The 20,560-nt window shown below is 57.4% G+C and overlaps 3 protein-coding genes across 6 annotated transcripts in view; 2 read left to right on the plus strand and 1 right to left on the minus strand.

The window, feature by feature from the left end:
* The window catches only part of MED12 (mediator complex subunit 12), a 34,878-nt gene extending 32,365 nt beyond the window's left edge, over nt 1-2,513 (minus strand). For all 3 annotated transcript variants that reach the window (XM_064713184.1, XM_064713183.1, XM_064713182.1), the window contains exons 1-3: nt 2,374-2,513; nt 1,931-2,035; nt 915-1,106 (exon numbers count right to left, since the gene is read on the minus strand). In XM_064713184.1, coding sequence (XP_064569254.1) covers nt 915-1,106; nt 1,931-2,035; nt 2,374-2,472 — 396 coding nt within the window. In that variant the 5' untranslated portion in view covers nt 2,473-2,513. The remainder of the gene's footprint in view (nt 1-914; nt 1,107-1,930; nt 2,036-2,373) is intronic.
* A 1,511-nt stretch (nt 2,514-4,024) lies between these two features.
* On the plus strand, nt 4,025-7,719 carry IL2RG (interleukin 2 receptor subunit gamma). The gene is made up of 8 exons (XM_064713187.1): nt 4,025-4,178; nt 5,012-5,102; nt 5,338-5,525; nt 5,645-5,787; nt 5,892-6,054; nt 6,492-6,597; nt 6,666-6,750; nt 6,851-7,719. The coding sequence occupies exons 1-8, from the start codon at nt 4,088-4,090 to the stop codon at nt 7,052-7,054; spliced, it is 1,071 nt and encodes a 356-aa protein (XP_064569257.1). The 5' UTR covers nt 4,025-4,087; the 3' UTR covers nt 7,055-7,719.
* Nucleotides 7,720-9,101: 1,382 nt separating this feature from the next.
* LOC135447937 (sestrin-3-like) lies at nt 9,102-16,365 on the plus strand. 2 transcript variants are annotated; one of them, XM_064713185.1, is made up of 9 exons: nt 9,102-9,305; nt 11,960-12,163; nt 12,370-12,552; nt 12,668-12,904; nt 12,987-13,098; nt 13,296-13,432; nt 13,773-13,963; nt 14,271-14,415; nt 14,958-16,365. In XM_064713185.1, the coding sequence occupies exons 1-9, from the start codon at nt 9,240-9,242 to the stop codon at nt 15,045-15,047; spliced, it is 1,365 nt and encodes a 454-aa protein (XP_064569255.1). In that variant the 5' UTR covers nt 9,102-9,239; the 3' UTR covers nt 15,048-16,365. The 2 variants fall into 2 exon arrangements, with proteins under 2 accessions (XP_064569255.1, XP_064569256.1); XM_064713186.1 differs by having other exon boundaries at nt 13,314-13,432.
* Nucleotides 16,366-20,560: the final 4,195 nt, after the last annotated feature.

The following is a 20,560-nucleotide window of genomic DNA, read 5'->3' on the forward strand; positions in this document are numbered from 1 at the left end:
ACATCCTTCCCAATTACTCTCTGATGCCTCAAAGTCAGACTACCTGGCTACTGACAGTCACTCTTTCACATCCAAGTTCACAAAAATGGATGGAAATCATAGTAGGAAAACAGGGGAAAACCTTGAAAGGTTCAAGCTTTTACCATGACCTCAGGAAACTGACAGTCAAAACACAAAGAAGGACTAAGTTTATAAAGAGTCAGATACTGGGAAAATCTGATTACTTTATTTTCCCCCCAGGAATGACTCAGACCATTTTGCAACTGGGAGTTATGACTTTTCCACAGTGCATACCAGACTCACAAGCACTTTTTTGTAGGCTACCCCGGAGAGAGAGCTAGCTCCCTTGCTATCAGGCCTGATAAAATGCCAGAGTAAGACCTTTTTTCATACTCTACAGAATTCACAGCTATAAGGGGAATATCTACTCCTAAACTCCAGGGCATAGAAATACTGTAGCCTGGCCAAGACCAAGTGATAGCACAGGTACTCCCCTCTGCTGAAAAGCAGAAACACCTCACTGCAACAGAAGTCTAGGTGATTATTTTCAGTAATTCTCACTAAGACTTTTGAGAACTTGAGAAACCCTCCACAACAGAAATGTCCTAATCTAAACAACAGACCAAAGGCAACAGTGACAGCTCTTCTGAAAAACAACTGAACCTTAAAATAAATCAGTTGTGTCCTACAAGCCAAAAGACAAAGCTGAACACACCTCAAAATAACAGCCTAGAGACCAGATCTCAAAGTGTGGATGACTACAGTCATGGCACTACAAATCCCACATCCACTCTGCAAGCTGAAAGCTTCACAAGCTGTATAGACTTGTGCAAACAGTAAAAGCCTTCAGAAAACCTTGAGAAACAAGCACAGATTAAACTCTGCCCTGCCAGGCTGCCTCTCCTGTAACATACCTTCTTAGCAAGGTGAGTGAGGGGCTTAGTTCCAGCCAGATCTGTGAACCAGTTGTTTATGGCACTCTGGGAACGTGCTGTCACGAGCCAAAAATTATCCTTCTGATTGACCTGGGGTTTCCGTCTGCCCGTGTCAGGCAGGGTGTTGCACCGCAGCTTTTCTGCAATAATACTGCTAAAATTGGAGCTGATCTGGAGGAGAAGGAAAGAAAACAAAGGATTCATTACATTTCAGAGGTCAAAGACCTGATCAGTGTGCTTAAAATTTATCACTCATTTATCACTACTACCAGAAGTCTCACCAGTATCAACTTTTGAAACACAAAGTAACTGCCAATAACTCCTTTGTTATACTTGCAGAGATTAATGAGTCTAGACAACTCATACAATAATCAAGCAGGGACTCAAGTTGAGATGGACATAACCCTTTAAAAAATACCTGTCAAACCAGACAGAAATCTCTTCAGACAAAAGTCAGCCAAAGAAAACAAATATCCTGTGCTTATTGATTGCCTTCCAACTCAGGTCATTACTAGTTGTTTTGCCAGGAAGTCAACATCTTGACTTCAGAGACTGGAAAATGGAGTTGAAGCCTATTATATAACTCCCATTTTTAAACTTCCAGATGTTTCACGAAATTGTACTTTCCTTTTACTATGCCAATTTAATTTAACCAAGCCAATAAGGAGTTTTTCTCTCCTACTATCACAGCCTTGTGCTTTAACAGCAGAATTTAAGGAGTCCTAGATGCTGGCTTAACCAATACTGCAGACACAGACCTGCCCCTAAGATGGACTGAGCCAGACAAGAACCTGCTCTCTCAGAGGTGGGACACACTTCTAAAAGAATGCAGAACTTGGATTCTACAGAAACGGAGGGTCAAGTCTTAAGAACACCCACACAAAAGGGGAAGATCTCCTAGTTCTCGACACACGGAAGGAACGAGACCCAGGACTGTGCAGGATCCAGCCGCCTGCCCTGCCAAACCCGCCCTCGACCGTCGGGACGTCTCTCACCTTCGCCGGGTTGAAATTGACATTTTTGGCACTGCCGTGCTCGTCCCCAGAGACCGCCGGTTGGTTATTGAAGCCTTGCTTGACATTCAGCGCAGTCAGCTCATCCTGCGGGGGAAGGACGGTCAGCACGGCCCGGCCCGGCCCCTCCGCGCCCACCGCCGCAGCCTCTGTCCCCACGGCGGGGGCTGAACCAGGCGAGGCCCGGCTGCTCCCCCGACCTCCGCCAGCCCTCGCTACCAGGCACCGCCCTGGGCAGTGCCGGGACACGGCACCGGGGCTCCCCCGGCCCGGCCGGCGCCTCCCACCCCGGGGTCCCGGTGGGACGGCGCCCCCTCGCCCAGCTCCCGGCCCCGCGCCGCTAACCCGGCGCTCCCTCAGGTCCGGCCCCGGCACAGCGGTCCTGCACCCCGGGTCCCCCCAACACGGCCGCCCGGCCCCCGCACCTCCTTCTGCTTGGGGTCCTGCGGGTACACGTCAGGCGGGCCGAGGCGCGGGCGCTTGAGCGGGCGGTGCTCGTAGCTGAGGACGCCGAAGGCCGCCATGGCGGGCCGGCCGGGCGGGGGCGGCCGGGCCACAACAAGGGCCGCCGGGGCCGCCCGCGCCTGCGCGCTGCGCGCTGCGCCGGGGCAGGTGGGCGCCGCCGAAGCCGGGCCGAAGGAGCACGGAAAATCCCGAGCGTTGGCGAAGAGGCCCGAGTGTTGCCGAAGACTGACGAAAATTGACGGAGAGACCCGAGTACTGCTGTGACTGGACCGAGGACAGACGAAGAGTACCGAGCTCAGCCGGAGAGATCCGAGAGTGAACGGAGAGAGCCGAGCGTCCCCGAAGCGGGGACGAGGGAGGACAAAAAAAGCGCTGAGCGCCGCAGGAGAGTCCCGAGCAGTGATGGGGTGGCCCGAGCCCGCTCCGAGCGAAGACGGAAAGTGTCGAAGAGGGACGGGGCAGCCCGAGCGGCGCGCGCGCGCCCCCCGGCGGAGGCGCCGCGCCGGTGCCTTGTCCGGAGAGAATCACGTGACACCACCCCCTGCCCCCGTACCAGGGCACCCCCAGGCCCCGGCCACCAACACCCCCGGTGCGGCCATCACCGCACCACCGGCAGCCCCCGCGGACACCGGCCGTACTGTCACTCATACCAAGCCCCGCTCTGACTCCCTCCTGCAGCCAACCCCTCCGACTGCCTCGGTGCCTCCCCGTGATGCTGCCAGGGATCCGGGCGGGCTGGGCACTGGGCTCCCCATCCCAGCCATGCTCCTGGGACAGCCCAGAGGCGGTGAGCCCTACAGCGTGAGCCACCGGAACACGGCAGGATGAAATAGGGGTCCAGGAGGTGTGAGGTGTGGGAACTGAGCAGGGAGGGTGACACTGTCCCGGTGGGATGAGCCGGTGGAATGTGCTGTGGGGTCCCAGTGCGATTGTTAAAAGCGAGAGCAGGCTCCCGGGGCTAAAGTAATTTCAGCATTTATTATAATAAAAGAAAGGCCTAAAGCAAGGGGGCCTGGGCCGAGCAGGAGCGTTCCCGCCGAGGATGCTGCAGCGCCGGCGCTGGGGCTCCTCAGCAGCGATGTAGCGATGTACCAGGTGGAAAACGGCACATACTCAGTGGGTCAGAAGCCCCGTTTTATCCTGTTTTTTGTCCCTTTGGATTGGTTTCTTTTTGGATCCTTCATTTGCACGAAGGTTTAAGGCACTCGATTGGCCTTTACAGCTCTGTCCAGGCTGGTTCATTTCACTTGGGGGTGGTGCACTTTCCTAAGGTGTGTTATGGTACACCTTATAACTCCCCTTTTAACCCCTTTTACAATATAATAACCAAACTAACAGTACATGCTTAACAATCTATCAACTATTTTACAACAGTTTCTAACGTATTTTTAACAGGATGAGCCGTGGAGTTCCACTGGGATGAGCCGTGGAGTTCCACTGGGATGAGCCATGGGGTCCCACTGGGATGTGCTACGGGGTTGCAGTGGCTTGAGCTGTGGGATCCCACTGGGATGAGCCGTGGGGCCCCTCTGGCGTGAGCAGTGCCCCACAAGGCAGCCCTAGGGGCACGCAGGGCGCTGGGTGCAGGCGGTGCCGTGGGCAGGAAGCAGAGTGCTGCGGAAGCCGGCAGCCCTGGCCGAGGCTGCTCGCACGCGTCCCCGCTCAGCAGCCCCCATGGCGGCTCCTGGCGCCTTCCTCGTGCCTCTCCTCCTTCTCCTCCTCTGTGGGCTGGGTCCCTACGCTGCTGCTGCCAACAGCCAGCCAGGTAAAGGGGCACAAGGGAAGGCCACGGGCCGCTTTTGTGGTTGGGGCTGGGGACTGGAGCTCCCAGTGATGGCGGGCGAGGACAGGATGTGGGGCTGTGTGGGCTGGCGTGCTGTTGTGGCACACACCAGGGACCCTGCGACCCCTGATGTGTCCCAGGACCTGCAGCACCTGTATGGCCCCTTGCGGTGGGGCTGCCAGGAGGGTCAGGCTGTACCAGGGAGCTGTGTTGGGGTGTCCTTGTGCCCACTGCAGTGCTGGAGCATTTCTGACCCCACCAGCCCCCTGGGACTGCTCCTGCCCCATCACTCTACTGGCAGATCCTATTGGCCCGTGCCACGTGTGGATGCTGGCCAGGATGGTCAGTGGATCTGCACAAGCTGCCCTTTCCTTCCTGGTCCGTCAGTAGTGCTGTGCACAGGAAGGGGACAGGACACAGAGGCGTTTCTTTCCACCCCACCTGGCACTCTCATCCCAGCCACTGTTTTCAGAGAAAAAATGCACTCCTTGCCTGGCTGTCAGTAAAACAACAGCTTTCTGCGGAAAAAGCCCCTCTGTATCCCTGGACCTCCTGGGCTGGTGGGAAGGTGCCCTCCATCTCCAGGTGTAGAAGCAGCCTGTTTGCTCCATTGTGTTACATTACAACCCAGGAAAGCTTGACCCTGGCTTTCTCCTGCCCCTGCAGTGCTGGCTGATGAGCTTGTTTGGTTCACACAGAGGGACATTCATAGGGATCCGTGGGGATCTGGCATGTGCCATGTCTCTCTGGTGCACCCCTGGGCCCTGGCACAGCCACCCACCACTGTCATGCCCAGCAGTGTCTGTTGCTTGCAGGAGTGGAGTGTGTCCTCTTCAACGAGGAGTACATGAACTGCACGTGGGGGAACAAAGAGATGCCCACAGTCAACTACTCCCTCTTCTACTGGTAGGTGCCCCTGCCCCATGGCCAGTCCTACAGCAGAGTGTCCAGCAGTGGGTCCCTGTGCAGGGAGGCTGCTGCCAGCATTGCTGGTCCATCAGGCCTCTCCTGCTCCCCAAGCCCAGGGTGGGGCAGGCTCTGTCTCCAGAGCAAGCAGGGTGGGATGTGCTGGGGAGGGGGTCCTGGTGAGGGCTGGGGCATGTGAGGCCTTGGGGAGTCCTGGTAACCCAGTGTGGCACAGGTACAAGAACACGTCTGACAAGGCAGTGGAGTGCAAGCAGTACCTGCAGCACCAGGGTGTCAGGGTCGGCTGCTACTTCAAGAAGAACGAGCTCATCCAGTTCCAGCCTTTCCATGTTCTCATCAATGCCAGCGTTGGAGGCAAGACCCTGGAGATCTCCAGAAAGCACATGCAGCTGCAGGACCTGGGTACAGAGTGGTGGGGGGACCCCCCTGTGGGTTCTCAGAGCTCCCCTGGGGGCTCCCAGCTGGCAGCAGGGCCCTGGCCATGGGGCCAGCCCTCACCGGGCATCACCTGTCCCTCGCAGTGAAACCAGAGGCGCCTGTCAACCTGACCCTCCACAACATGAGCAACAACCAGCTGCAGCTCACCTGGGCCTCCCCCTACCCCAGGAACGGGTGCCTGAAGCACACTGTCAAGTACAAGAGCAACAAGGACACCAGCTGGACGGTGAGAGCCCTGGGCATGGCACCCTTGTGGCTGTGCCTGGGCTGAGCTGAGCACCAGCCTCCAAGGTGGTCCCAGCCAGCAGCTCAGGGCTCATGTCTCTGCAGGAGCTCTCGGTGAATGGAGGTGTCTTCTCCTTACCCAGCGTGGACTATGAGAAGTCCTACACCTTCTATGTGCGCAGCAAGATCAACAGTTTCTGTGGCACAACCCAGCTCTGGAGCGAGTGGAGCATTCCTGTCACCTGGGGCAGCAACTCCACCAGCAAGGGTAAGTTCTGAGGGCTGCAGTGGGATAGGATGGACTGGAGCATGGCAGGGCTCAGCAGGTGAGAGATGGCCAAGCAAGTAGAGAATGGCCTGAGGCAGCAGCTCTAGGGACAAGACCCATCTGGGCATGTGGGGTGCTGGCAGCAGCATCCTTTGTACTTCTGGAAGCAAAACATACCCCACCAGTGGGACCTGCTGAATTTTGCCAGGGGATTCTTAGCACTGGAGGGAATGGCTGGGCCAGGACAGGGTCACCAGCTAGTTATGGTGACAGGATGGCATTGCTTGGGGACAGGCCCCTTCTCCATGCTCTGTTCCCAGCTGAGCCCTGCCATGAGCAATGCCATGGCCACCCACGCAGGGCCACCTGCAGTCCCACCTGGCTGCCATGGCGGTGTGCTTGCTGTCTGGGGATCAGTGTCACCCCTCTCCTTCCAGGCACGGTGGAGGATCTGTACTGGATTGGGATCCGCACGATCCTGGTCCCCATTGCTTCCTGCCTGCTGCTGCTGGTGCTTGTCATCCTGCTGGTGCGCATGGAGAGGTGAGCGTGGGGAGCTGCCTGGGCAGCAGCACTGGGGCTCCTCCCTCTAACACACCTCTCCTGCACAGGGTCTGGGTCATCCTGATGCCCCGAATTCCCAACCCCAGCAAGAATTTTGATGAGCTGTTCATCACCCACAACGGCAATTTCCAGGTAAGGTGGCACAGGCAGCCCTGCCCTGGGCTCACCCTGGCTGTGTGGGGTTGGGGCTGGGCTGGGTGGCAGCTCTCTCACCCTGCTCTGCTCCCTGGAGGAATGGACTGGAGTCCCCAAAGATGTTGTGGAGAGCTTCAAGCCCAACTACAGCGAGAACATCTGCTATGTGACTGAGCTGCCACCCAAGGACAGCCACGAGCCCCTCTGGGACAGCAGCAACCATGCACCACCTCCAATGCCTGGGCCCCCAGCCGCCCCCAGCGAGCACAGCCCCTACCAGAACAGCTTTGGGAGGCTGTGACATGCTCCTGCACCCCTGTGTGCCCCATTCTCCACAGCTTTGCTGCCAAACCTTACTGCTCCTCAGGCCTGCTCCCTGCTCCTGCCATTTCTCTGCCAAATGCCCTGCACCCCCAGTCTTGCTTCCTGCCAAGTGCCCTCCCTGCTCCCAGGTGCCCACAAGCACACCCAGGGATGTGTCCTGGTGAGGGCAGCTGCAGCTAAGCAGGCAGGGGCCACTAGCCAAGTGATGGGGACACACAGGATGAGGAGTCCCAGGGGGGCCAAGTGTGGAAAAATAAGGAAAGATAGACAAGAAAGATTGTAAACATGCTCAAGTGCCTTGCAGCTGATGTAGGGAAAACACATATACCATACTCATGTTGTTTAGCTTTGTGTATTCAGTAAGTAGAACTTGTGTTTAGATAACACAGGCCTGTGATAGACTTAGTGGCACCTTATTTAACATGCTTGAGATTCCTGGCCTGCTGTGGGAAAGATCAGATCACAGTGGTAAACCACAACTGCACAAATCCTTGATAAACAGTCAAAAACAGCAGGTTCAGAGATCCTCTAGGGTGGCCCAAGATCCACAGTGCCTGCATCCCTGCTTATGTGCCTGGGTGCTGCCTGGGGGGGTCCTGCAGTTGGTGAGGTAATGAAAATAAAATTCCTCTTTGCCTTTCATCCGTGGTTTTGTGGTTGTTCCTGTGTCCTGCCTGTGCTGGCTCAGCCGGCCAGCCCCTGTGTCATCCTGGCAGTTCCCCAGGCCTCGCTGCTCCTTCCCCTGTGTCCCCAGTAATGGTGACACTAAAGCTCTGCCCACCAGGGGATTGCCCAGGCTCGTCCTGCAGGGTCTGGGGAAAGCACCACTGGAGCCCCAGCTCTGAGCACCTCTGACCTCTCACACACAGTGAGGCAGGGGCCAGTCCTGCTGTCCCAGGCTCACTGTGGCAGCGTGTTCATCAGCCAACATCGAGCACATGGATGGGTCCCCTCCTGGCTGCCTCACAGGGCTCCCTGCACACTCGGGGATGTGCTGTGACCTCACTGGGCAATGGGCTCTGCTTTGGGCTCTCCAACCACTTCTGGGGCCACCTGCAGCCCTCAGCCACTGCCGCTGTCCCTGCAGATGAGCAGACCTTTCTGGCCAACACTGACTGCAGTCCCCTGCAGCTGCTCTTACAGAATCCCAGAATCAATTATGTTGGAGAAGACGTTGGAGATCATTGAGTCCAACCTCTGTATGAACTCTACCATGGCAACCATACCATGGCACTAAGTGCCACCTCCAGACACAGAGACTCCCCCACCTACCTGAGCAGTGTAATCCAATGTCTGATCACTCTTTCTGGGAAGAAATTCCTCCTGATGTCCAACCTCAGCCTTCCCTGGCAGAGGCACGTAAGAGCACACACTCCCATCCTATCACTGCTTGCTTGAGAGAAGAGTGGGACCCTTAGCTGGGCCCTTGGACAGCCAGGCCCTGGCACAGCCAGACCATGGCACAGTTGGGCCCTGGCACAGCCGGGCCCTGGCACAGCCAGTCCCTGGTACAGCCAGACCTTAGCACAGCTGGACCATGGCACAGCTGGGCCCTGACACAGCAGGGCCCCGGTACAGCCAGGCCTGTGGACAGCCGGACCCTCAGACAGCTGGACCCGGGCATAGCTGGGCCCTCGGACAGCTGGACCCTGGTGCAGCTGGGCCCTGACACAGCCAGGCCGTGATGCAGCCAGACCCTGGCACAGCCAGATCCTGGCACACCTGAGCCCCCAGACAGCCGGACCCTGGCACAGCCAGACCCTTGGACAGCCGGGCCCTGGCACAGCCGGGCTCTGTCACGGCCGGGCCCGGGATGGAGTCCCGGCCTGGAGTCCCGGCCTGGTTCCCCGCCCGTCCCGCGGTGCCCCGGCGAGGCGGCAGCGCCCCCCAGCGGCGGGGACACCCCGAGCCCCGCCCACCCCGCTGTGGGCGGGGCCTGCGCCCGGCCCCGGTAACTTTCCAGCCCTGCCCACGTGGTGCGGCGGCGGCCGCCCCCTGGCGGCGGCGATTGGCGCAGGCGGGCCCGCCCCCCTGCCTGCCGCGGTGCCGGCTCTGCGCTGCCGGCGGCCGCACCGGGCGGGGGCACCGGCACCGGGCAGCGGGCACCGGGCAGCGGGCACCGGGACTGCGCTCGGCACGGCACGGCACGGCACGGGCTCACCATGATCGTGTGTCCCCAGAGCGTGGAGCACCCCCGAGGAAGCCGATGCCAGCGGCTGCCGGGGCAGGTAGGACCCGCCCCGCCGCCACCACCGGAGCCCGTACAGGAGCACCGGGCTCAGCCCTGCTGGCCGCCACCGGGCCGGCACGGCTAGGGCACCAGCAGGCCGGGGCATGCCCGCTGGCCGTGCGCGGGACGGGCGAGGCTGTGCTCTCGGGATGCCGCGACCGGCGGCTCGGTCTTGGTCCTGGTCCTACTCCCGGTGCCGGTGCTGGTGCCGGTCCCGGTGCGGCGGTGGCGTCCCCGTCCCCTTTGTGCGGGATGCGGGAGGCGCCGTGGCTCCATCACTGCCAATCAAACTTGTTTTTCTCTCTCCGCCTGCACTGCCCGCGCCGCTCACCGGGGGCGCTGCCGCCGCCGCCGCCCGCACAATGGGGCCCCGGGTACCGGCCCCGGGTACCGGCCGCCGGCACCGCCGGAGGGGTCCCTGCTGCAGGCACTCGGACTTCCCCTGTCCTCTCGAATACCCAGGCACAAGGGCTGGGCCAGAGGTGCTGCCGCGGCACCGTATCCAGAGAACGTTACCGGAGGAGCCACCGGTACCGGCGGAGCCGCGGTCTCACCGGGCGGAAGGATGAGCCCCGGCCGTGCGGGGAGCACGGCGGGGTCTACCGGCCCCTCTCCCGCACATCCCGGCGCTGTCCGGGCTCCTCAACCTCCTGCCTGCTTTATGTGCTCACGGCTGCCGGCCGGGAGCCTCGGGCACCGTTCCCCCGGGGTCCGCCGGGCGGGGAGGGGACGAGGTCGGTGGTGGGTACGGCGGGTACGCATCTGAGGTGCCTGCTAAGAGTTCGGGGGGCCCGGACACACGGAGGTTCCCCTGGGAGGGAGGCGATGCTCCCACAGCCCGGGAGTGCGAGTGGATGCACTCCGGGAGGAGGAGGGCTGTGGCCGAGGAGGATGAGGAAGGTGCCACTAGGGCCAAGCGAGAGGTTGGGGAGGCAGAACTGAGGACAGGCGGTGCTGGTAGGAGACACCCTGGGCTGAGCTGGTGCCTTTGGGAGTGGGCAGTTTAGCCTGGCCAGGGGCTGAGAGCCGAGGAGGTGGCTGTTCTGCACCTTCATCCCGCCTTTCCTTCATCATCTCCTTCTAAGACACATCTGCCTGGTTGCTTGCTCCATCATCACCTGGACAAGCGGAGTGAGGAGAGCTGGCAGCACCAAAGGCTGAGCCATGGTTGCACAGCTCCTTCCTGGGACCACCTTTCCCAGTATGGGGGAGTGGAAGGGCCCTTGGCTCCTCCACCTCAGCCCTCCAGGACAATACCAGGGCTGTAGCCCCTTGGGTGTCCTCACAGCATCTCATTTCCCCAGGCAGAGGGATTCTGTAGGGGGCTTCTGTAGGGGGCTTCTGCAGGTCACTTCTGGCTTTCATCTTCTGTCGATCAGAGAAGCTGGTGCTTTTCATCTTTCCATTTTAATAGGAGTTTTGGGGTTTTGTGGACCCCTTTTACCAGAGGAAGTGAAGAGGACACTCTAAATGTCAAGTAAACCTCTTGTTACTTGAGCGATGGTGTTTTCACCAGAAGTGCAGGATGGTGGAAAATAGCCTGAGCTGCTTCCTGCACTGCCTGTGTGGGTGCAACTGTTCTGTGCAGCCACACAGCTCATCCCTGCTGTCTGCCCCTCACCCCTGGCTGCTCTGCCATGCACCCTGGAGCTTTGGTGGTTTGCAGAAGTGCTCCTGGTTTTCTCCATTTTTGCCATGCTCCAGTCACCAGCCAGCCTTTGGGTGACTGCACTGGAGAGCCAGGTGAAAGGAACAAGACAGTGGTGTCAGCAGGGCCAGAGTTTCCCAGAAGAGATTTCAGTTCAAGCCTGGGAGCAGAGATGCATCCTTTGCATCCAGGGGTGCTGCTGGGCTCCCACTGTGCCTTCCTGTGTGACAAGAGTAGCACCTGCTGTACTTGTAACTAGGGGTGGGCAGGCTGCAGGTGCTGTCAGGTGGGATTTGTGGCAACACGGTCCTTGGAGCACAGCAGCTGCCTAGGCATCTTTCCAACATCCCTGCCCTCTGTTCCCACCACTCTCTCAGGAGGGGCTGGAGCTGTGCTGGACCCTGGTGCCAGGCTGGTGCGAGCATTGCTGGGGGTGTCTGTGTCTTGCCAAGCTGCCCATCTGTGTTTTCTCTGGTGGGCACAGAGCTGTCCTCTGTGCTGCAGGATGCCCTCCCATGCTGTCTGCTTGGGCAACATGTGGGGAGCTCTTCTGGGTGCTCCTGATCACATGGAAGGTACCAGGCCATGGTTTGCCTCTTGGCTTGCTGGGGCAGGAGCCTGAGAGCCCCTCTGCTGTTTCCACAGCTCTCTCACATCTTGGTACTGGATAGGAGGGCTCCATGCTGGCAGATGGGCTGCTCTGTTCTGAAGTGTATTTTGTGTTGTGTTTCTCCTGATCCGGCCTTGCACCACTACAAGGATCATTCCTGGTTTGCCCTTTGGTTCAGCTCACCACGCAGAGCCTTCTCCCAGACAGAGGCCAATCTGGGTGTCTTGCTACCTGTCCTCCTGTGTCAATGAGCAGTGCTCTGTGTGAGTGTCCCTCTGGCAGCACCAAGCTGGGAGAGGGATCTCTGCCTCTTGCAGAGCCTGTGCTTAGCTGGGGTGTGCTGCTGCAGCAGGGGCTGCTCTGCGAAGAGCTAAGCAGAGCATGTTTCCTGCAGGTAGTGAAGATGTCCAGCAGTGACCCTGAGTGCCCCCAGTTCCTCTTTGTGAAGGTGCTGGCAAGCCGAGGGAGGCTGGAGGCGGTGACCCAGCAGATGGGATACCACCCCCAGTACCTGGACAGCTTCCTCAAGACACAGCACTACCTGATGCACATGGACGGGCCCCTGCCCTTCGACTGCCGGCACTACATTGCCATCATGGTGAGCCCTGCTGGGACGTGCCAGAGGGGATGGGGGCTCTGGGCTCTGCTCAGCCCTGTGGGGCTCTCCGTAACCTCCAGCAGACACAGCCTGTGCCGTGGGCTTCTCATCAGGGGCCAAAATCACAATGTCCTGGAGGCTGAGTGAGAGGTGGGTGTGGGAGCCTGTCCTGCTGGGGCAGTGATGCTGATGTGCTGCTCTTGCAGGCAGCAGCCCGGCACCAGTGCCGGTACCTGGTGAACCTGCACGTGCTGCAGTTCCTGCGGGCAGGGGGGGACCCCCAGTGGCTGCGCGGCCTCGAATTCATCCCCCCCAAACTCCGCAACCTCAACGAGATCAACAAGATCCTGGCACACCGGCCGTGGCTCATCACCAAGGAGCACATTGAGGTACTGGGAAGGGCTCTCAGCCAGGGACCAGGATGGCAGTGGGAATAGCAGCGTCCCCAGGGGCTGCCAGCACCCTGCCCATGTGTCACATTGCTGGTGTGTCCATGTTCTGCAGAAGCTGCTGAAGATCAGCGAGTGGAGCTGGTCACTGGCAGAGCTGGTGCACGCCGTCGTCCTCCTGGCACACTGCCATGCACTTGCCAGCTTTGTCTTCGGCTGTGGCTGCGAGCAGGACGAGGGGCTGGGGGGCCGGGGCGTGCTGAAGCCACTGTCACTTGGGAACCAGTGCTTCTGTGAGGCCACTGCCAGCAACAGCTACGGCCAGGAGCTGCTGCGCATCAACCGCAAGCGGGTGAGCCCCAGGGTGGCTGTGCAGGGGATGGGGGGATACCCCTGGAAGTGCTGCCCTCACCCCCAGGCCTGTGTCTGTGCAGTCCCTGGACTCCTGCATGGAGCTGGATTCCCTCCGGGAACGCATGCAGCGGATCCATGTGGAGACTGAGGGCAGGGATGAGATGAGGCTGCTGCAGCAGGACCGAGAGGAAGGTGAGGGGCAGGGAGCAGGGTGGGTATGCAGGGTGGGAGTTCATGTGGCATCCCTGTGTGTTTGTTGCTCCTCTATGCCTTACATTTTCCATGATGTGTGGTTCAGAGGGGCTCAAGGGATGCATGTGGGGCAGAGCAAGGACTGGTTGATGTGGTTGGGGACAGGGCAGCTGAGCACTGCTCTGACCCAGCTGCAGGGCTCTCCCCTCTTGCAGATACTGATGGGGAAGTCACCGGTGCCACCAACCTTGCGTGCTACATGCAGGACCCTGACTTTGGATACCAAGACTTTGCCCGGCGTGATGAGGATCAGACGCAGGTATTCAGAGTCCAGGTAAGACTCCTGCTCTCTGAGTGGGCAGCACCTTGGGCTCCCCTCCCCTCCCATAAATAGTGGCAGAGTTGCCCATGCAGACTGGCCCTGCCCCAGGGTTGGGTTGGGAGGTGACTTCTGTCCCCAAGAGCTGATGATTTTTTTCACATGGCCCTCCTGGAGTCAAGGGTAAAAATCATTCAAAAGCTGCTTGATAAGGGATGTATGTGGTTTGGGCAGAGCTACCTCCAGAGCATATTCACTGAATTCTTCTGCTTCCCAAGGTCTCCAGGCCTTCTTCTTGGGAACATGCTCCAAGCTCCTTTTTGCAATTGCAAAATCCTCTTGCTGTGCTCAACAGGATTATTCCTGGGAAGACCATGGCTTCTCACTGGTCAACCGGCTGTACTCTGACATTGGGCATCTCCTGGATGAGAAGTTTCGGATGGTGGATGGTCTGCAGAGCAGTGCCATGGCCAAGCGGCAGGGCTGTGAACCCTCTGTTTTCAAGCGGGGAATCTGGAACTACATCCACTGCATGTTTGGCATTAGGTAGGGAAACCAACCTTATGGTCCAGGGGAGAAAACTGAGCTGACTCAGGCGGGAGGGGAGGGTAGGGCACTCAGTCTGTCATCCACATGAGCATGGAGGAGAAGGGACAGAGGTGAATCCCCTGCCTGCATGTTGAGACAGGCAGGGAACAGATACTGAACTGCTCTGGCCAGGGCAGGGGGCTTTGGGGCAGGGTTTTGGTGCCTGGTGGATGTTGGCATGTGGCTCCCTGACCTGTGGCTGTGCCATGCTCCAGGCAGGCCACAGGCAAGGTGCTGGCTGTGACTCCCCCTGTGTTCCCCACAGGTACGATGATTATGACTATGCAGAAGTGAATCAGCTCCTGGAGCGAATACTCAAAGTTTACATTAAAACTGTAACCTGCTACCCAGAGAAGACAAACTCAGAGATGTTTGACAGGTTCTGGAAGCAGTTCAAGCACAGTGAAAAGGTGGGATAGCTGGCCCCTGGCTCTGACTGCTTGGGGCTGGGAGTGGGCAGGGGCTGCAAGCTGGGGTGCTTGTGAGGCGTATGGGAGGTTTTTGAGCCACCAAACCAGTCTGAGGCGGGGGGCATAATAGAAACTGGCTGTTTGTAAGGAGTTGGGCTTAGTGTGGCATGGGGCTGCCCACTGTAATGAGGCCAGGGGCACCAGCAGCCCAGACATCTCCAAGGTCATTACCCCAGTGCTGAGTGCTTCCTGGCGAGCCCTCTTTCAAGCTGTAACTCACAGGAGCAGCTGCTGTGGGTGTCGGGGACTGTGCTGCTGCCAGCCTGGAATGCTGGTGCCAAGCATGCAGGGGACTCCTTGGCACACAGCTCTGGGAAGCAGCTCCAGCCTACAGGACTGGGAGGAGGGGAAAAGGGAACCTGCCTGAGCTGGAAAAATTGGTGGCATTTTGATGACAAAAGACTCATTGCCCAGGTGGGCAGCTGCTTGCACTGCTGAGCACAGCACACTTCAGCTGCCTGAGCCTCTCTGTGTTGCTGCAGGTCCACGTGAACCTGCTGATCCTGGAAGCCCGGATGCAGGCAGAGCTGCTGTACGCCTTGCAGGCCATCACCCAGTACATGATCTCCTAAATGCTGGAGCTGCCGCAGGGCCCGGCAGCCTCCTCTGTCTCTGGACTCGTGTGGGACCCTCACGCTGGGACCGACGGCGAGGGATTCCTTGATTTAGTTCACTTGACTCTGTTGTTCCTTTTTGTTGGTTCCCCCCCGCCTTGTGGGGGTCACTGAGTGGCCCTGTTACGTGCAATTACCAAACTGTGAGGCAAGTCCGTGCTGCTGAGATGCTGGAGACTTGAACATGTCCAAGGAGGACTGCCAAAAACATGGGGGAGAGGGAAGTGGGAGGGGACTGGGGCCAGATTAGAGGGATGCTCCTTGCCTGGGTGCTGTGGGAGCCTCGGTGGCACAGGGAGGGCAGAGGGGACCACTGGCTTCCTTCCCTGTGCTGCAGTGGCTGCTCTGCTTGCAAAGCCACACTTGGGCACCTGTCCTCAGCGGGGTGGTGTCTCTCACTTGGGAACAGTGGGGGCAGCATGTGGGTGTGTTGCAATGTTCTGAGTTGCAGGGTTAGGCAGCAAGAGTGCTGGCTCCTAGCAAGGGCCCTTCCCCAGCTCAGCAAGGGGATGCACTTGCTGCCTGTGTGTTATGTCCTTTAGGTTTATGTGCCAAACCCTTCTGGGATGGACAAGAGATGACCCAGCAAACTCCAAACTGTGAAGCTCTTGCTGGCAGAGCATCCTCGTGCTTTGCTTTCTCTGACAGCGGGATGAGAAGGTTCTTTGACAGTGTTCAGGCACTGGAGGTTTCTGCTGGGGCCTTTGGCAGTCCTAAGCCCCTCCTCTGCTTCCCATCAGCAGAGAGGCAGGAGAAACAAGGGAGGCTTGTTAATTTGTTTGAGTTAATGTGTTTTGTATCTTCTTACCACCATGAGAGGGCTGAGGTCCTGTGCCCAGTCACTTGCTTAACAGCATGGTGGAGGAGCCTGTGGTCAGCACAGGTAAGCTACAAGAAGCTTCTCCTTGAATGTGGGTTGGGGACACTCCTGGGACTGCCCCATTTGAACAGAGGCAGCCTGTCCACCAGCCTTGCCCTCTGCCTGGGGGGCTACACCACCATTCCTCCCATCTCCCTGGGCTGCTCCCTGCCTGTGCCACAACCCCTGGCTGGAGAGGTGCAAGGGCACCAGTGCAGGCTCCAGAGAGCAGCCACCAAGGGGAATGAAGCCACCCGTTGTAAGTGGGAGCCTGAAGCAAGGGCAGCTGTCGAGTCAGCCAGTGCACGCTGCTTCAGTCGACCTGTTTACTGCGTAAATATACGGGGAGAAAACCTTGTGTATGGAAGCTACAGAAAAAGCCTATTTTTGCTATAAATATATTATGTTTGACATGGATGTGTGCTTTATTTCTGCTAGATTTTGGGAAGGGGATCCAGACTTGCATGGTTGCTGTGAAGGCAGGACAGCACTGTCTGGCTGAGCACAGCACTGAGATGGCCCAAGTGTCAGGAAACCCAACATTCTCAGCCAGGCTGGGGTCATGCACTGACAGCTCTGGTCCATGGCCAGCAGCTGGTCACTGAGGCTACACCTATCCTGTTCAGCCCAGCTCTGTCCTCTTGCTGTGCTCAGATAAGGAACTGCTGCAGCATTGTGTGTTTGAGAGGAAAAGAGGGAAGTTTTTCAAGGGGCTGTGGCACTCCAGCAAGGAGGAATGGAGTGTGCCAAAGGAAGGAGCTGGCTGGTATCTGGTCGCACATGGCCAAGGTGGGGGTGCTGCTTCTGCAGCTGAAGAAAAAGCATTTTGCTCACACTCCCAAGCAGACACTCAGTGAGCAAGGCCAGGAACCAGGAACAACTTTTCCTGATCCATGCTGCTGATGCTTTCCCTCCACTGGGGCCAGGCCAGCTTGTACTGGGCCAAGCTGGTGCTTGGGCAGTAAAAGGCCAGGACAACTGGTGCTGGGTAGTACCAGCTGAGTCAGTACTGGTGCTGGAACAGTGACACCAGTGCAAGCATGACTGGTGCTGGGACAGCTGCCACCAGGCTTGGCTAGACAGTGCTGGGCCTGCCTGCTGTGCTATCACTCAGCCCCCAGGGAGGGCTGGGCAGGGACCAGGCAGCTGGGTGTGCTGCTGGCTGCCAGGGGTAGCACTGGTTAATCACAGTGCCAGCCAGCTTGCCAGACTCCCTGCTGTCCCTGCAACAGCAGCTCCATCCCCTGCAGGGCTGGGATGAGCCACAGCAGCCAGTTCCCCACAGGGCTCACTGCTGGTGAAGCTGGCAGAGCACCTGCAGTGCTGGGCAGCCTGGGCTGGCTCCCAACATGCTCCCACCACCACCCCGTGCTGGCCAGGAAAGGGACAAGGCAGAGACAGCATGGCTGTGGCTGGGGTGAGGGGCTGCCTACCCCAGGTGATGCGATGCTGGCTCCATTTTACCTCATCTCTACACCTGCACTAAGGGCTGGCCTTGAGCTGCCACACACTCCTGCTCACACACAAATACCAGCCACACCAGTAAGATGAAAGGCTCCATGCTTTCTCAAGCCTGACCAGAAACAAGCAGAGCTGCTGGCAAGGCCAGGAGAGGCTGCAGGCAGTCACACACAGCATGCCACAAGTCTGGCAATTTCAGTGCTTGGGTCCCTGTCCTGGTGGCCCCTGCATCCTTCATGTGCTTGGGCCAGGATTTTCCTCCCTATTGCTCTGTGGCTGGAAGAACTGCCAGAGTAGACTGCAGGCTCCAGAGAGCAGCCAGAAAAGGGGAATGAAGCCACCTGTTGTAAGTGGGAGCCTGAAGCAAGGGCAGCTGTCGAGTCAGCCAGTTCCTCTGCAGGAAGGTTCCAGGAGATCCTGCACATGGGAGCTAGGACACTGACTGTACTGGGGATTACCCAGGGGGGGATGCAGGCACATGCCCAAAGCAGTAACTGAGTTTCTTGCAAAGCCTGTAGCAGAATGAAGGCTGGCAGGTGCAGCCAGGACTGCTTTTGTTACAGCCAAGCCATTCCCAAACTGCATGGTGGGAGGAATGGTGTCCTAGCCCATGGACAACACCAAGTGCCACTGCAGCAATGGCACTGCCACAGCTCCTACAACCCACCCAGTCAGAGTCAGGCCTCTGGCTGCTGCTCTTACACAGCTCTGAAGGGGAAATAACAGCTCAGGAGAAGGCAGTGTGCACCCACCATCTCCCTGTGCTCCAGCCCTCCTTGCTCACACACCACCACAAAGGACACATGCAGAGGGCAGAGCCTTTCCCACTGTGCCTCCACACGCGGGCCCATCCCTGGTGGCACACAGGTATTCATCAACCAGCAGGGGCTGGAGGCAAAGCAGGACTGTGGCCAGAAACCCAGCTGAGCAGAAAAGCTGTTTTTGCACTGGCTTCATGTACTGCTGTTCTGCAGACAACTACCCACAGGCCAAAACACTAATGGGGACAAGCTGGGAGAGCTATGAGGTGTCCAAGACTGCAAGAAAGGTGCAAACACAATGCACTGAAACCACAGAACACAGCAGGACTCTTGGTGGCTACTAAAGACAGTGTCACACTCATCAAAAGCAACCCTGAGACAAGGCATTCAGGTCCCATTTTGTTCTCCTTGGCAATGCTTAAATGGCACAGGCCAATGCTCAAAGAGGTAAAAGAAGTGTTAATGGCTACTGGGCAAATGCATGGCCCCTGTTGTGAGGCAAGTTTTGAACACTTTCACTTTGATCCAAACTGCAAAATCTTGGGCATTTTGTGTCTCCAAGAGTACCCATCATTATGTGCCTGCAAGAAGCCCTAGGTATCCAAGGAACAGATGAGGGGCAGAGTTTCCCTAAGCATCTCCTCCTAATTCCCCATCTTTGTAAACTGGGTTAAATCTTGAAGCAGCATCTTAAGAGCCCCTTAGAGTTACTTATTTGCATTAACTGTAGTGAAGAATAGATTTCAAAAATAATATACTGGGTATCCAAGGCTTTGAATTAAAGTTTTCTGGCGGTACACATATTGTGCAATTTCACAAATGAGTCTTTACCCTCAGCAGCGTTAGAACATCCCCAACTTTCCATCTGTGTGTCTAACCTGGCCAGTGGAATCCCTAGTCTACACTCCTTCCCTCGTTTCTCTCTCATCTCCTTACCTGCCACCACTGCTGCTGACACACAAAGATATCTGAATGCAGTTATACAAAACAGTCACCTTTAGCACTGAGGTCTAGAAAGGCAAGAAACGAAGGGACTGAAACAACTCTAGACTAGTCCTGCAGGATTTACAACTCCCCAGGGTCAGTTTTAGGGCTTGGCACCCCATGGATCCCCATGCACTGCCAGCAAGTTGTAACAAGGGGCTCCACACACTGCAGGGCACAGCAGAGACTCTCTGGGTGTCACACTGCAACCCTTCTGCCTCTGGTCAGCTAAGGGGTGTTCCACTGAGGGGGACCCCAGCAGGTGAGGATGGCAGAGGAAAGAAGAGAAGGGCAAGGAGAAATAGCTGGGCCTTGCCATGAGAACAGAACAAACTGGATGAGACACGGAGCAGAGGATTACAGGTTTTTATTTTTCAAACATTCCCCCCTAGTCTAGCACATTCTACAGTGTTGCTAGCACAGATGGTAACAAAGCCTGTAATGGTTCAGAAGTTACACTGCTACAGAGAGCAAACAAAAGCAGAGGTTTATTTAAAAAAAATTATTGTGAGAAACGGGTGGAAGAGTGCACAGGGGATGTGGTGGAAAGTGTGTCAGGTAGTGGTGCCCTGTGTGCAGCAGACATCTGTGCTAGCAATGCAGAAACCTTTCCTGGGATTGCACCAGGTGAAGACTCCACTGTGCTGGAAGCACCATTTCACAGAACCACCCCAGTGCTGTTTAAGGTGGCTGATTTCAGGACAAGTAACTTATCTTCTACTGAGCCAAACCTCTCAGGACACCCCGGGGAACCCCACAGCACCAGTCCCACACCACTGCCCTTCTGAAAAGCAACCAGGGCTCTGGTTCTGTGTCCCAGAACATCCCCTTCTGCCACACACCATAACACTGCCTCAGCCAAAGAACCATAAATGCAACACTGTCAGCTCTTGCACCTTCAGCTTCTGCTGCCTCTTCTCCCTGCTGTACACCACAGCATCAGGAGTGAGTTTGGTTCCATCAGATACTGCTCTCCATCAGCTACAGACACATCAGGTGCAGGCAAAGACACACAGGCTAGTGAAGAGAGGGGATCCCTTTCCTGAAGGTCAGGTGAGTGTGGTGATGGGTTAGCTCATGCTCCAAGCCTTCACACAGACACATCTTTCAGGCTTCAGAAATCACCTCTTGCTTGCTTTTCCCCACATTAATTAGAACATGTTTTTCATTACACATGCAACTGAGGCAAGCCCTAAGCTATTCCCTGTTCATGCTCATGTCCCAAAGTTGATTGATTTGCTTTGGGTTTGTGTTTTTTTTTTTTTTTTTTTTTTTTTAATAATGGATCCAAACTTTCACATTTTGGTGACAGTCCAGGACACCACTCCCAAGGCACTCCTACCCATGGCACCAGACACAGGTTACTCAATCCTGGAGCAAGGCCAGCCCTGAAGCATTTGAACGTG

Source organism: Zonotrichia leucophrys, chromosome 4A (assembly GCF_028769735.1).
Source record: "Zonotrichia leucophrys gambelii isolate GWCS_2022_RI chromosome 4A, RI_Zleu_2.0, whole genome shotgun sequence".
Classification (NCBI taxonomy): domain Eukaryota; kingdom Metazoa; phylum Chordata; class Aves; order Passeriformes; family Passerellidae; genus Zonotrichia; species Zonotrichia leucophrys.